Raw genomic sequence first — 15901 nt, 5'->3', positions numbered from 1 at the left:
AGGATTGGACAAACGGTTTTCAAGAATTAGATCGGAAACAATCTTCGGGACGTACGGACGTACGGACAGACGTACGTACGGACAAGGGCAACCCTATATGCCGCCACTTTGTGGGGGCATAAAAACGAAATTCCATTTACCTTTACCTTTAAATACATAAAAACGTATTTCATTTGATACTAAGGTAACATCTACTGTACTTTGTTAATTATGTCATGGATGTTGACAATGGTGTTTGTAGGTTTCGGTCCAAAACCTTTAACTTTTGGGGTAGATCCATTTTCGCTAAACCTAGTTTTATGAGAATGAATTGAATCTGTGCTGACAACGTTCTCTCCCATAAAATCAGGGGCTTAACCGTATTTTTAATAAAAACATGACCTGCAAGGTGATTCGTTCAACTCACTGATGAACTGGAACTTAGTAAAGTGGTTTATAATGTTCAATATCAATATGTGACCTATTTGTTCCAACATATCAACTTGTGTTGCGTTATTTCAAGTTTATATTTCTATATATTGGCTAAAACATTGTTCCAGAAAGAACAGGAGTGGTCAAAATGACACTGAACTAGGGTCATAACCAACAGCTATTTGGAATGTTGAGAAAGGTAACCACGTTTCCTATAAATAAAATTTAACCTTACATTTCCTCCCTATATAAACGTACGGGTCATGGACTCATGTGATAAATTTTGACCTAAAGTAGCACCTAGGTATTTGACAGATGAATTTTGCTCAATGACAGTGCCATTACAATTAATATTTAGAACAGGATCAGATGTAAGTGTATATGTTGTAAACATAAATGGATGGGTGAGCCCCAAAGGATTTTTGCGCCAGAGTTTGTGGCATATCTGGTCGTACTCCATACAAATCGGGCGAATGTGCTAGTGAGTTCGTTAGAATTCATATATGATAAAATAGTTTTAATGCAGGAATATTCCGGAACTGACAACAGCACAGAAGTGCAGAATTTCACGGAATTCTGCATCTCCATTGCTCCATAGGCGTCTACTACTTCCGCCCTGTCGCGCAAGGTTCGTTCATCGACATGCAAAAATAAGACAAAGGACACAGGGTCGTATTGTTCCTTTGAAGCATGGCCCATAAAAAATGAAACACAGTTGGCCATATTATAAACAAAAACAATCGTAGAGCTTTATCTTATACCAATATTCTTCATTTTGAATACATGAGCATGTTACTTGGACATCGATCGTTTGAACATCATACAAACGTGTGTATAATTGCATGTGTGTGAGTGCGTGTATGAACATGTGTATGAGTGCGTGTATGAACATGTTTATGAGTGCGTGTATGAACATGTATATGAGTGCGTGTATGGACATGTATATGAGTGCGTGTATGGACATGTCATGTATATTATTGCGTGTATGAACGTGTTTATGAGTGCATGTATGAACATGTATATGAGTGCGTGTATGAACATGTATATGAGTGCGTGTATGAACATGTTTATGAGTGCGTGTATGAACATGTTTATGAGTGCGTGTATGAACATGTATATGAGTGCGTGTATGAACATGTATATGAGTGCGTGTATGAACATGTATATCAGGGCGTGTATGGACATGTCATGTATATTATTGCGTGTATAAACGTGTTTATGAGTGCGTGTATGAACATGTGTATGAGTGCACGTATTTGCGTGTATATGAGTGCATGTATAAACATGTGTATGGATGCATGTATGAACATGTGTATAAGTGCGTGTATGAACATGTGTATGAATGCGTGTATGAACATGTGTATGAGTGCGTGTATGAACATGTGTATGAGTGTGTGTATGAACATGTGTATAAGTGCGCGTATGAACATGTGTATGAGTTCTTGTATGAGCATGTTTATAAGTGCGCGTATGAACATGTGTATGAATGCGTGTATGAACATGTGTATGAATGCATGTATAAACATGAGTATGAATGTGTGTATGAACATGTGTATAAGTGCACGTATGAACATGTGTATGAGTTCTTGTATGAACATGTTTATGAGTGCGTGTATGAACATGTGTATGAATGCATGTATGAACATGTGTATGAATGTGTGTATGAACATGTGTATGAATGTGTGTATGAACATGTGTATGAATCTGTGTATGAACATGTGTATAAGTGTGCGTACGAACATGTGTATGAGTTCGTGTATGAACATGTTTATGAGTGCGCGTATGAACATGTGTATGAGTGCATGTACGAACATGTGTATGAATGTGTGTATGAACATCTGTATGAATGTATGTATGAACATGTGTATGAATGTGTGTATGAACATGTGTATAAGTGCGCGTATGAACATGTATATGAGTTCGTGTATGAACATGTTTATGAGTGCGCGTATGAACATGTGTATGAGTGCGTGTATGGACATGTGTATGAATGCGTGTATGAACATGTGTATAAGTGCGTGTATGAACATGTGTATGAATGCGTGTTTGAACATGTGCATGAGTGCGTGTATAAACATGTGCATGAGTGCGTGTATGAACATGTGCATGAGTGCGTGTATAAACATGTGCATGAGTGCGTGTATAAACATGTGCATGAGTGCGTGTATAAACATGTGCATGAGTGCGTGTATGAACATGTGCATGAGTGTGAGTATAAACATGTGCATGAGTGCGTGTATGAACATGTGCATGAGTGCGTGTATAAACATGTGCATGAGTGCGTGTATGAACATGTGCATGAGTGCGTGTATGAACATGTGTATGAGTGCGTATATAAACATGTGTATAAGTGCTTGTATGGACATGTGAACGAGTGCGTGTATGAACAACGCGCTTGTGGTCGCGAGGTTATTTTGGGTGTTTGTTTTATGCGTGCGATTGGGTGTGCGAATGTATTAGTATGTTTGTGTGCGTTAGCACTATTGTTTTTGTATACATGTTTATTCTTACAAAATGGATAGAATTGTTAAATAGTTTGAGCATTTAAAACTGCATGCTGATATATACTATTTGTGAATTTAAATGAGAAAAAAAGAACATGAAATGAAAATGAACAATCTAAAACTTGAAATGAAGTGCTTGTACTCAAGAAAAGGAAGTTAAAGAGTGAATTGGAACAGCTGAATTCAAACAAAACTAAGCTTTTTAAATCATCTTGTTTAACAGAAATACTAAAGCATTAAATGTTATGATATTTTTCATATCAAATGATTTGCAAGTAGCATGAAAATTATATATAAATTGCTTTAATGTATTTTGCCCAGACACATATGAAATTTATGCATTTGTTTTTTCAATCATTACTTATTAAATTAAAGGTTAATTTATTTTATATCATATCCTATTGTTTTATTTTTACATGGTCACTCGATTTGCTATGAAAAATGCATGGTTTTGAATAACAAAGTAAACAATTAAAAACTATTAAGTTAGAAAAAAAATGTTTGTCGAACATCATTTTCATTCTAGACGTCACGCGAACCCATTTATCAGAATATCGCGAATAGCTCAGCCACCGTTTGATAGCGTTGTCCGGCACATCGGATCTCACAGTTCAGGTGCTACCAGCTCGACGTCGGGCATGGGCAGATTTCTCTTCTTGATGTAGTTTAGAAGCACTGCAAACGCTTAACAATAGTTATAAGTTCGAGTCTAAGGTCGACACTTGAACATGGAAAGCTACGCTTCATAATTTCAAACACGTTTTCCATTGAAACCCGTGCAATGCGACAATGCTGAGTTAACACGTCGTTCTGCGATGGTTCTTTGGGACGATTGAGACCATTGTGTTAGCTGCACAACAAATAAGACAAATGACTGCAGGTGAATTTACGTGTGAAATCATAAATAAAACAAGGCGTTTTGATACAAAGCATCAATGACGCCGCGAATGTTTTTGAAACATGACTTAAAGAAAGCCGGAGTGACATCTTCTAAGTTCGAGGTCTCTATGCCTAAGCGTTGTTTTTTTTCCAGCCATTATTAGGAAACTTCGTATTTCCAGCTTACGGTCACAACGACCTTGACCTTTGACCCACTGACTTCAAAAGCAATAGGATTCATCTGCTGCTCAGGGCCAACCAGTCGTTTTGTATAAAATTGCAAAATTAATACAGTTATAAAACAGCGATATAGCTGTTTACCAATTTAGTACGTAAAGTCTGCTGTGTTTTGAAGCGTTGAGAATGCCTCCAAAAGACTTGGAAATTCATTTTATGAATATCAGATTATATCAGACGAATGATAATAAGAAAGTCATTGTTTCCGCATCCAACAAGTATTTCAGACCTTTCTTGTCTCCAACACACGGCCACCGGAGACAGCAGGCCGTCTCTCTGTGTGGCGAGTACTGCAAGTTTTCGGCCGCCTCTGTCTACGTGTAGCAGTGTGTCGGAGTCAAGGCCGCACACTAAGACCGTGCCACCCGGCCCCACACAAAGACCCCGGGGGTCGTGGAGGGTAGGGTCCTGTAGTATGGCCAAAATTGTCCCCGTACCGTCTAGCGTCACAAGCACCCCGTCGTTGGCATTTGTCACGAAGATCCTTCGTCCATCTTCACTCACGGCCACATAATTAACGGTGAAATATAGGGCATTATTTTTTCCTTGATAGAGTTTCTTCTCCAGTTTACCATTTAGTGTGTACGTATAGAGAGCCGTTCCCGATGTCACAAAGAGCTTGCCGCCGTGGTAAGTCAGTCGCAGACAGTCATGATCAACGGAGAAGCGTTTCAAGAGCGTGAGCCTCTGGTCGTGGACGGAGACGTACTGGATCGCCCTGACCTCCAGGCACACCGCCGCTTCGCGCTCCGACACGCAACAAACGCCGCAAGGGCAGCTCGAAAGTTCATATGAATGCACAATTGAGTACTTGTCATTGAGTAATTTTATCTTTCTGTTTGTCTCATCAGCAAGAAGGATGGCATTGTCGCTTACTTGACAGCAACCAACGATACTGCACTTTTTATCGTCTGATTTAAGTTTGATATAAGAACATTTCGTGCTATTTATCGTCATTGTTTTGAATTCACCAAAACTTTTCAAAGAATTAAGAAACTCCTCAATCGTGCTATCGACTTCGAACGAAACATCGAACTTTGCGTTTCTGCTGCTTTTAACGAAAGACGTTGCTTCTGTCACACAATCCAGACAGTGCATGTAGCATGTGAAGCAACCAGCCTCACTTTTACTACAGGTAGATTGCATCGCCTTCATGTACTTCTCAAACCTTTCCAGGAACACATTGCAGGTTTGCACATCTGTTCTAATGCCGTCATAACTTGCCCCCGTTAAACCTGCCATCGATTCTATTGTGTTTACTTTCAGCCGTTCAATTGTTAGGTTTATTCGTACTTGAAACTCCTCTATAGAAGACAGGATCCTCCCCTCAGTGGCTCCAATATCATCGCTGCTTTTCACCCTGTCTTGTTTAATCTCCTCCAGTGCCACCATCAGCTCGTTGACCCGTTGCGGCATGCTTTTAAAGCCTTCCTTCTCTCGAATGCCCTTCGCCGCAATGGGAAGGTATTTGACGTTCTTGCATGACCTGTAAGATATTGAGTGAAAAGAAATATTTTCCTTATTGCTTCAAAATTTCCAAGGTATCGTAATTTAAAAATAACTGTGCAAAATGAAGGGTTTTTAAAAAAAAGAAGAGAGAGAGTTAAACATGTACCTGTGAGCCACAGTCACGCACACTGCACAGCACAGGGCCTCATGATCGACACAGAACATTTCCACCTCCCGTCCCATGTGCTCTGTACACGTCTCAATGCCAACGCGGGATCTGACCACACCCCAACGGTCCAGGGCGGTTCGGTCGAGGACCTCGTGCTTGGCAAACAGGTGTGCGTGGTGTTGGTTGCAGGGCCCGCAATACCTTGTAAGGCACTTTGCACAGTATATCCGGGCCTCCGCGTTCAGTTCTCTCTCCTCACATACCGTGCACGTGTAATCATGCACAACGTCGGATGTCGTATCAGTCGAGTCGTAAAATTCAGTCATCATTTCCGCTATCGTATGGCAATTTTCCTTAAGTATCTTCGACCGCTTTCAAATGTTAGTAAATCGTATGTACGTGAATTGTAAAACAACTGTGAATACATCTATTTATAACAAACAAGGAAAGTGTGTAATTGTTTTCTTCCGGTATGAATACTACTTATTACAATAAACATGTACAGCAAATTTGTCAATTGTTGCACAAAATACTCAGAAAACATGATGTTTCTACAGCCACGTGTGAATGAAAATTACAATAATTAGAATGAAATGAAAGCTTAAAACATTCCCATGACCGCTTTCTTATCTCATTATTAAAATTAATATCGAGTTCGTGAACAAATCGTCTACTTTACATGTAGATTTACCTGCTAGACCAGCTATTGTTGTTTCACGTTTTTCCCAACGTGGAAACAAAGTCAAGAGAGCCAACGTGACCCTACAACGCTCACCTGAGCACCATTGCTCTTTTTTGGTGCATATCGGGTAGAAAATATGGATGCTAAAGTGTTAGTAATAATTTTCAAATATGTGACTCAATTTTTACTGACACATGACCCAGTATTAAACTTCAACAATATAAACAATGGGGGCTAAATTGCTCACCTGAGTGAAGTGTTAAACCGTTTTACGGGAATGAATCAGTTTATTAAAATGGTTTATGACAAACTATGAACGAGTGTTGTCAAATGTTCAAGTGGTTAAGATCATCCACGCACAACATTGATTATTAATTCAAAATTGTACACATAGTCTCAATTCATTGCTGTAGCTTCAAAATTAAGAAAGTATGTCAAAGGGTAATAGTAAAGCTCATCCAAGGACAACATTCAATGATATATGTTTTCAAAACTGCGCACATGGTCTTGCTGTAGCTTCAAAAATAAGAAAGTGTGACAAAAGGTCACGGTGAAGGTCATCAAAGCACAACATTGATATTTATTTTAAAAACTGTTCAAATGGTCCAAATCTGATTGCTGTCGCTTCAAAAATAAGGACGTAGGTCAAAATGTCACGCTATAGGTAATCCGAGGACAACTTTGATATGTGTTTACAAAATCTTACACATGGTCTAAATTTCATTTCTGTAGTTTCAAAAATATAAAAATAGTTCAAAAAGTCACAGCCAAAGACAACATTGATATTTGTTTTTAAAACTGTACACATCGCTTAAATTACATAGCTGTAGCTTCAAAAATTAGAAAACAGCTCAAAAGAGGCGGGCCAGCTTAAACCAAAGGGGCATTTTTTAATAACAAACCTAAAGGATCATCATACGATGTTCTTAACTAATACCAAAGGTCTGTGCCATGTGATTTGGGAGACAAAATACCAACGGTCTTGGCCTGGCGGTTTCAGGCAAGAAGTTTTTCTTATATACATGTAAGTCTATCAGAAACGTGGAACACCTGGGGCGGGGCCAGTTTTGACCCCAGGGGCATGCCAAACATCATGGGTCTGACCCTATCGGTTTAAGATGATTCGAACAACCGTGATAAAAGACCACAATATGATGATACATGTACACTATGTACACACACAATATCAAGAGTCTGGGCTTAGTGGTTTCAGACAAGAAGATTTCCTTCAAGAAGTCAGGGAAACTTGTGAACCCCAGGGTGTGGCCAGTTTTGTCTCCAAGGGCATGAAAACCATCATGTATCTGGCCATATCGGTTTAAGATGATTGATGGGCTCTTTTAATTCTTCAACACTGTATGCTTAAGGAATTTGAGGCAAAAACCGCTTTACTGTGTGTTTTTTACTAAAATTCACAGGAGATAAGGGTTTGTCGAGAATCAACAAAATCCTACAGTATATCCATTCTGGATATTCAGCGTAATGCTAAACCAGATAATATATAACGTTTAAGGCCATTTAGATTTTTTAAATGTCATTATTTCGATATATTTTTCATTAAAAAGTATGTTTACATTTTGATGTTCAACGGGAGATTTCAATGACCATGACCAATGTGCATACCAAGTTTGAAGACTATAACTAGGAGAAGTTCATGATCGAAAACGACCTTTAAGTTCTCTCACTGAAGGTCACTAGGACCTATAAGCCCCAAAACACAAAGTGGTCATCTACTGACAATGAAAAATATACATACCAAGTTTGTAATACATATATGCAAGACACCAATCAAAAACGCCATTAATGTTACAGTTTATGGTAACATGACCTTGACCGGTCATCTACTGACCATGAACGATGTGATACCAAGTTTGAAAACAATTAAACCACATATTTCAAAATGTATTGATAAGAAAGGAGTGTGACGCCGACGAAGCCAACCAATGTAAATTCTAATACAAGTGTCAGCCAGGCTTTGCAAACATCCTAAAATGTTCTAGGTGTTTTATTGCCATTTACATCACAAAATAATGCTTTTGTTCCAATGAATGCCCGAGTTGTTCTGTAACTATGTAGTTTGACAATGTTTTGTTCCGAGATGGGCAGAGACATTTGGAATGTAATTGGCAATTCAGTACCTGGACGGGGATTCTGAGAACTGGCAGCAGACGCAAGCAATCAATCAACAAAAATAACTTTTAAATTTAATTGTACACAATGTATTATATTTAGACAAATCCACACTCTTCACAATCCATCCACCAACTTCATGTATCAGTTACACATTATAAACACAGTGCTCTAATTACTATGACCAATAAAACGGCAACTTATAAAGAAGTTTGCCTTAATCCTGAACTATTTCCACTAGTTATCATCAAGAGATCCTTGTTCACATGTATTGTTCCTTATGCCAAATGCATTGTACATCACAAAAAGATTGCATCACTTTCACAACCAAAATAACGACACCGAAAATGCCATGTTTGTCATATGTCTTAAAGTCAATGCTCTATAATATTGTTGGTCTACACTGTTTTCAAATAAACATAGAGAAAGGTGCTTGGTCAATCAGGTAAGCATCGCAATTGAGGTAGACCGTAACAGTCACACCCAACATTTTTGAACAAGCGAGGAGTTGCATTTGAAGTCGTGGCAACGCGTCCGTAGTTCTGCCTGTTGTTGCTGTCAGTCATGTAAGGGGTAAAACCAATTGCACCCATTTTCAGTTCAGCTCAGACTGACAATAAAAATTTAGCGATGTTGTCAGGTTATACTTTTACATCCATTACTCGCGGACGTTTGATGTTCCCTAGAACCAATAAACACAGTCTTTCAGATGTTTCCCAAACTTAATTCATTCTGAAGGCAATCTGGGATTTTAGGGAGCATAAGCATCAAGACTCAGTAAGCTTATTCTATTTGCATACAGTTGTAGAGCTGCTGAAAAATGTATTGCCATTATAATTAAGTATAACCTTTGAAATACCATCAGAATATTCTAACGATTATTTTCAGTGCAGAATGTCCAGATTTATATCAAAAGATATCAACGAAGAGGTCAAAGTGATCCAAATATTACCACGTGCACCATATACATGTACTTGTATATGCGAGTGTACACAAATGACATAAAAATAACACGTGATACACACATAACAAACTTTCAGAATCAATATGTGGAGATGTAGCCCTGTAGACTTGCAACCTTCGATATAGATAAAGCCTTATGTCAATTAACGATACAACTGAACATCAATCTAATCAAACAAACTACAGGTCAGTGCAGCTTAAATTCTGCACATACATGTACAAAATCCAATTCATTCAAACTCTTAAAATGCACAAGGATACAAACAGAAAGCATATAAAATGCATTTGTTTTCACTCTTGATAAATGCTGTACATCAAAATTCATATGAAACAAGATACAGCTTCTGAATAACCATACAATACAATTACATTTATCAAACTTTAAACGCATTTCTTTGAGAAATACTATATCTATTGTTTATATTATTATTATTGGTACGTAATAACAAGTGAAATTGCAGAATGATCACTGATAATGGTAAAATTTTATCACAGCACACGGGTCTATATACATTTAGCTATGGGTTACATTACTCACAACTTACCAGTACGCACTGTATCTATAGGTCACTGCAGGTAACATTTCTCACAGCTTACCAGTACGCACTGTATCTAAAGGTTTCTGCAGGTTACAGTACTCACAGCTTACCAGTACGCACTGTATCTACACATTACACAGAGTACTCAACTGTACCTACGGGTAACTGCAGGTTACAGTAGTCACGTTATACTGGTAATCACTGTAGCTACAGGTCACTGCAGGTTACAGTACTCACAGCTTACCAGTACGCACTGTATCTACACATTACACAGAGTACTCAACTGTACCTACGGGAAACTGCAGGTTACAGTAGTTACGTTATACTGGTAATCACTGTAGCTACAGGTTACAGTAATTGCATTTCACTTTAATTTACTTCATGTTAGTACTCATTTTAAATTATTAAGATAGTACACATGTAACCATGGTAACAAAACTACAACTATGTACAGAATTTGTTCAAACTATTCACTATTTACTAACACACATGACCTAGAAATATTTACATTTAATGGCATCATATGGTTAATATTGTACATGTAACACGAGCATGCAAACAGTTTTACACTAGCAGAACAAAAGCCAACTCTGACATTGACAGCTATATTCTAAAGTAATCAGATAATCAACTTGAAAAAAATACTTGTTGCACTTAAACACTTGATGATGGCAAGAATTTGAGTAAATGTTCATACATATCCTATACCCTGCACACAATAATAAAACATATACCTGATGGTTATGTTTCATGCAAATATGAACCTTTCCTTAAAAGTAAAATTGTTATTGGTATCTACCATTGGTCTTGTAAGAGTGTGGGGACTGCCTAATCCTACAGTGATATGACTATGCCATAAGTCAAGCAAAAAATGCATGCAAACAAGTGGAAGCTTCATACAAAACAATTACAGCTAACATGATTGGTGTGGAATGGTCCTAAGTAATGATATCTAACCAATGGTATCATGGGGTCCAATACTTCACAGCTCAACTAACATGAAACCAGAAAATGACTGAACTAAACATCAAGCCAGTCAGCGGCGCCTCAACCACGGCCTTCTCTCATTTTTCAACAGTAATTCATGTCGATGAACAATGATAAATTCAGACTGATGAATCACGCTTTGCATAACACACAATAGATTTGACATAGAGCTATGTATAACGTTGTATTATAATATTGTGTTGTAAGAATTATGCAAATGTTTATTCAATAAGAAATCTGCTATACAGCTATTGTCAATTTGTGTGGCTACAATGCTTATGAGAAGACCAGGTCCACTGGCACAGCACACATTGTTTAATGGGTTTTCGAGCACCTTTGTACTTGGCATGAGACACAATAATCCTTTAACAAAGGTGTGTCCAGTCAGTTTGCCAGGATCTCCTCAGGGTGGGCAGATCCATTCACCATTCCTGCAGGGTTGACAACCGGCGCTGTTTCCTTATCTGGAGAGCTTAGTCCGTCGTTTGATTCGTTTCCGCTATCAGAGTCCTTACTCTCAGCGTCTTTATTTTTGACTTCCTGATTTTTCCCAACCTCCCGGCGTATCCGCTCAATCTCTTCTGGACTGGAAATGTCAGAAAATGGACTTTATTAAAGACCAACATTTGTGTTGAAACAAAACACCCATTGACATGCTTTTATCAAATTTATCACTCTGGTTGCATATCATGCCAACATACATACAAGAAACGTCAATTGGCTGCAGCATTAAGACAACATATTTCAATTACATAACATAATTAACAGACCTGATTTGAACAAAGACAATGCCGTTGATGACATTCAACATTTCCAGTACACTCTGCATGGATGGCGTCTGAATCTGAAAGCAAACAAACACATGTTTGTAAAAAGGCAGTTGGCTGAGACAACATGTTAGCAAACAAAGGCAGTTGGCTTAGACATTATGTTAGCCAACATAGGCAGTTGGCTTAGACAATATATTAGCCAACATAGGCAGTTGGCTTAGACAATATATTAGCCAACATAGGCAGTTGGCTTAGACAACATATTAGCCAACATAGGCAGTTGGCTTAGACAACATGTTAGCCAACATTAGCAGTTGGCTTAGACAACATGTAAGCCAACAAAGGCAGTTGGCTTAGACAACATGTTAGCCAACATATGCAGTTGGCTTAGGCCACATGTTAGCCAACATAGGCAGTTGGCTTAGGCCAAATATTAACCAACATAGGCAGTTGGCTTAGGCCACATGTTAGCTCATCCTCGGCACCCCTGCGTAACATAACCTATACGATACCCTGGGCAAATTGGCTAGGGAAACTTCCTAAATCTTGGATATTCAGAAGCATTTTCTGACCAATGAAATAGCCGATAAAAAGGAAAGAATCTCCTTTGCGAAGATCTATCGGCAAATTTAACAACATCCTGCCTAAAACGATTAGTAAGCCGTGGTCTCATTGGATTATTTCGAACTGAGATTACATCCGTAACTTCTCGGCCATTTCCGCACCGCATGAGGTGTGTCTAATGCAACCAATCAAGCGACAGGATTTCACCTTATTAGTTATTCATGAGTACGAGATTTTTAGAGCTGATTTGATCAGGGTATCATATAGGTTATGATACGCTGTGGTACCGAGGATGATGTTAGCTGAAATATGCTCATGTCGGAAAATAGATCATTGAGCTAATGTTTCTTGTTAACACATACCCGACTTTAACTGAAGATTCTTGTATCTTGATTGACTTAAATTTCCCTACCTTCTTGCAACATTAAACTTTATTCTTTAACCCTTTAGCGCATGTATACGAGATAGGCCGACATAGCTCATTACCAGATGTATACGCATTTGGCCGACCGTATCCATTACTGGATGTAAACGCATGGCCCGCATATTTCAATAGGGTCATTTCAATATTTCAATTTTGCATCTTTCTTTTTGTAAACAATATCCCGGATGTTTATAAAATTAAAGTTTAACCTTTTGTGTATTGATTTTCCCTTGAAAATATCGTCTGCTAAATTGAGAAGGTGTTTATACTCCCAATCGCAGGTGTGATATCCCATTGTGACGTAATAAGACCACGAGCTAAGTACTGTATGGAATTTCCCCCAAATTCATTGATGCGTAAATCATTAAATATATTACGTCAGTTCAGTTTACCATTAAAATCAATTGAGATTATATTTACTTAAAGGTAATATTTTGTTTACAAACAAAAGAAACAATTAGTAAATGAGAAAATAATGGGTAAATTTTCTGTGAAGCTTATATAATGTCCATCATAGTTTTGGCTGTAAAATAGGTCATGTGCAAGCGTTTTGTTTGATCTAGATCTTTTTATTCATACCGGAAAATCATTTATCGGCTTTCTTTTTTTGTAAACAATTTTATGAGGGGGTAATAAAGTTAAACAGACACCTTGGACTGGATCTCTCAGCTGGATGACACCGGATATTCCTGACATATTTCTGTTTATTAATACACAAGAACATAAATTGTCGGCTTTTTAATCCAGATGGGTCTTTTTTATGATCGGGGTAATAAAAATTAGATCGATCCCAGCATTTTATTACCCTTTGATTTAATGCAATTATGACATTTCAAAGAAATGTTACAAATCCATCTTGAAAATACATTCACAGCTGAAATAAAATAATTTAATATTTCATCATTGACACCATTTATTAGATAATTTAATTATCTATAAAAAATGAATTCACATAAAAAAGATTTGGACACAATTATTTGGAGTAACATTGATTTTAAGGTCATACTGCTGTATTCATTTTCTCATTTTCAAATATCCAGAAAAGTACCTATGCAGATAAGGACTGCTTATCAGTAAGATGGCTATTGACTGGGATGTGTAATCTGGCCACTTGTCTATGTGTTAAAGGGTTAAACCAGTCATAAAAAGCAATTTTCATACTTGACAATAAGCAATTTGTGATCATTTAGGACATATTATAGATATATATACAGCTCTGATCATGTTACAGTTGTTTGTTTGCTAGAAACATACTGGTTATATGCTTCATTTTTGACATGCCAAAGAAACTAACAATCAATGAAATGTTAGTGATGTCTTTCTTGTGGTGATTTTGGCCCATTTCCAGCCACAACAATATCTGAATGTATTTATTATTGTATGGAGATTTATAAAACAAACTATCGCCATATACCTGTAGTGGAGCAAGAGATGTGACCTTTTCGCCCTTGACAATCTCATTCATCTTCTTCTGGAAGGTGACAGCCTGCTGCGTCAAGTGCTTTAGACACTCACTACTTTCCCGCGTCCTCTCATGCTCCTCACCAAGCTGAAATCATTACAACAATGCATGTCACATACACTGAACAATACATCTAAAACAGATCAAAGGCCATCTGTATAATTGCCAGGGAAACGCCAGAATAAAAAAACAAGAGGGCCATGATGGCCCTAAATCGCTCACCTGAGTAAAAGAGTTAACCTTTGTTATCAATATAGCTTGTTTCTCAAAGAATATTGAACAAGAGCTGTCACAGTATGAGACGAATGCCCCCGAATGTGTCATTGACCTATGAACAAGTACATGAAAAGTTGATCTTGCCTTTATGTGTCAAATTGTTATGGCAAGTTATTATAAATTGCCTCTGAAATACCACCCATACTTGACAGCCTACACTCTTATGTCCTCATATTCAGCATTCCATTGTGAATAAACACTTAGTGTATCTTTCACCTTAGAGGTAGGGACATGGGTCTTGCACACGACATGTCGTCTTGGTATGTCGAAAATATGTGGCTAGTCATTTTAAAATCTGTCCATTCAAGAGAAAGTTACAGCCCGGTTACGACAGCCTAACCTCCATGTACTTATATGCAGCATACCATTGTGAATAAACACTAAGTGTGACCTTCAACTTAGAGGTAACCGCCCTCAAAAAAGGGGCTCGCTGGAGCACTGTACTAAGGTTTTAGATTATTTTAGGAACAGTTTGTTGTTCTTCTTGATACTAGAGCATTGTGTTAACAATAAATTGTGAAATTCAAGACATGAAAAAAGAGTATCAGTGATTTGTAAAGAACAAATTCCTGGATTATTCATTCAAAGAATGGAAATGATGGAAAAACAAATTTGCAGCATATGTTGTTTTCTTTTTTTTGACTTGGCTGAAAGGTACTGTATTATATCATGTATAGGACGCTAGCATAGATAGGACACAGGCAAAAAAATAGTTGAAAAAACGGGGTAAAAACCCTTAATATATAAGATAGGACGCAGCGGAAAAATGTAAAAATCGGAGCCGAAAAATTGAGGTTGGTAAAGTATTTACTAGTGATGTTCCGATGATCGATTATAATCGAAAATCGATTGGTTGGGTCTGAAATCGGTGACAATCGATAGTATTTAGTAATAATCGATTATCGAAAAAAAATTTTTTAGTAAGTGTTAAGATGTTATCTTTAACAAAATGGCTGATGAAAGCCACAATGAGCAAGGAAATGAACTATTTTTTATACAACAACACTTAATAACTTCAATCATAGACATAAGGTATATGCATATAATGATTAAGAGTTTAATACTCTACATGAATAAAATTACAACTCAGGTACTATCTAGTATTTTAAAAACCGATTGTACTATCGATAATCGGTTACTTGAGTGGAACCGATCATCGATAGTAAAATTGCAACCGATTCCCAACACTAGTATTTGCAACATATATTGAAGTAAAAATCAAACAAAAAATTGTATATAAGGCATAATTCGATAACTGTCTTGTGTATTTCGATAATTATCGTCGTATTTCAGTAATTTAGCGTACACAGCAATGATTTAAGTCTTGACATTTTGAGAACATTCATGCATATTATAAGAAATATGAAAATAAAAGAGACCAAACAAAATTATTTTAATACATTTGAGAGAAGTTTATGCAAGGGTGCTTCAGACCAAATTTGGTAAATATCCATC

General features: G+C 37.4%; 2 protein-coding genes across 2 annotated transcripts in view; both read right to left on the bottom strand.

Moving 5' to 3' along the window:
- Positions 1-1154: 1154 nt before the first annotated feature.
- LOC128229718 (uncharacterized) lies at positions 1155-6053 on the bottom strand. Its single transcript, XM_052941523.1, has 2 exons — positions 5647-6053; positions 1155-5517 (listed from the first exon to the last, which is right to left on the bottom strand). The coding sequence occupies exons 1-2, from the start codon at positions 5976-5978 to the stop codon at positions 4200-4202; spliced, it is 1650 nt and encodes a 549-aa protein (XP_052797483.1). The 5' UTR covers positions 5979-6053; the 3' UTR covers positions 1155-4199.
- A 2470-nt stretch (positions 6054-8523) lies between these two features.
- Positions 8524-15901, bottom strand: part of LOC128231582 (clustered mitochondria protein homolog) — a 36799-nt gene continuing 29421 nt past the window's right edge. The window contains exons 32-34 of the mRNA XM_052944595.1: positions 14123-14257; positions 11721-11794; positions 8524-11536 (exon numbers count right to left, since the gene is read on the bottom strand). Coding sequence (XP_052800555.1) covers positions 11335-11536; positions 11721-11794; positions 14123-14257 — 411 coding nt within the window. The 3' untranslated portion in view covers positions 8524-11334. The remainder of the gene's footprint in view (positions 11537-11720; positions 11795-14122; positions 14258-15901) is intronic.

The sequence above is a fragment of the Mya arenaria genome, chromosome 4, assembly GCF_026914265.1.
Source record: "Mya arenaria isolate MELC-2E11 chromosome 4, ASM2691426v1".
Classification (NCBI taxonomy): domain Eukaryota; kingdom Metazoa; phylum Mollusca; class Bivalvia; order Myida; family Myidae; genus Mya; species Mya arenaria.
This window is presented reverse-complemented; position numbering and strand designations above follow the sequence as displayed.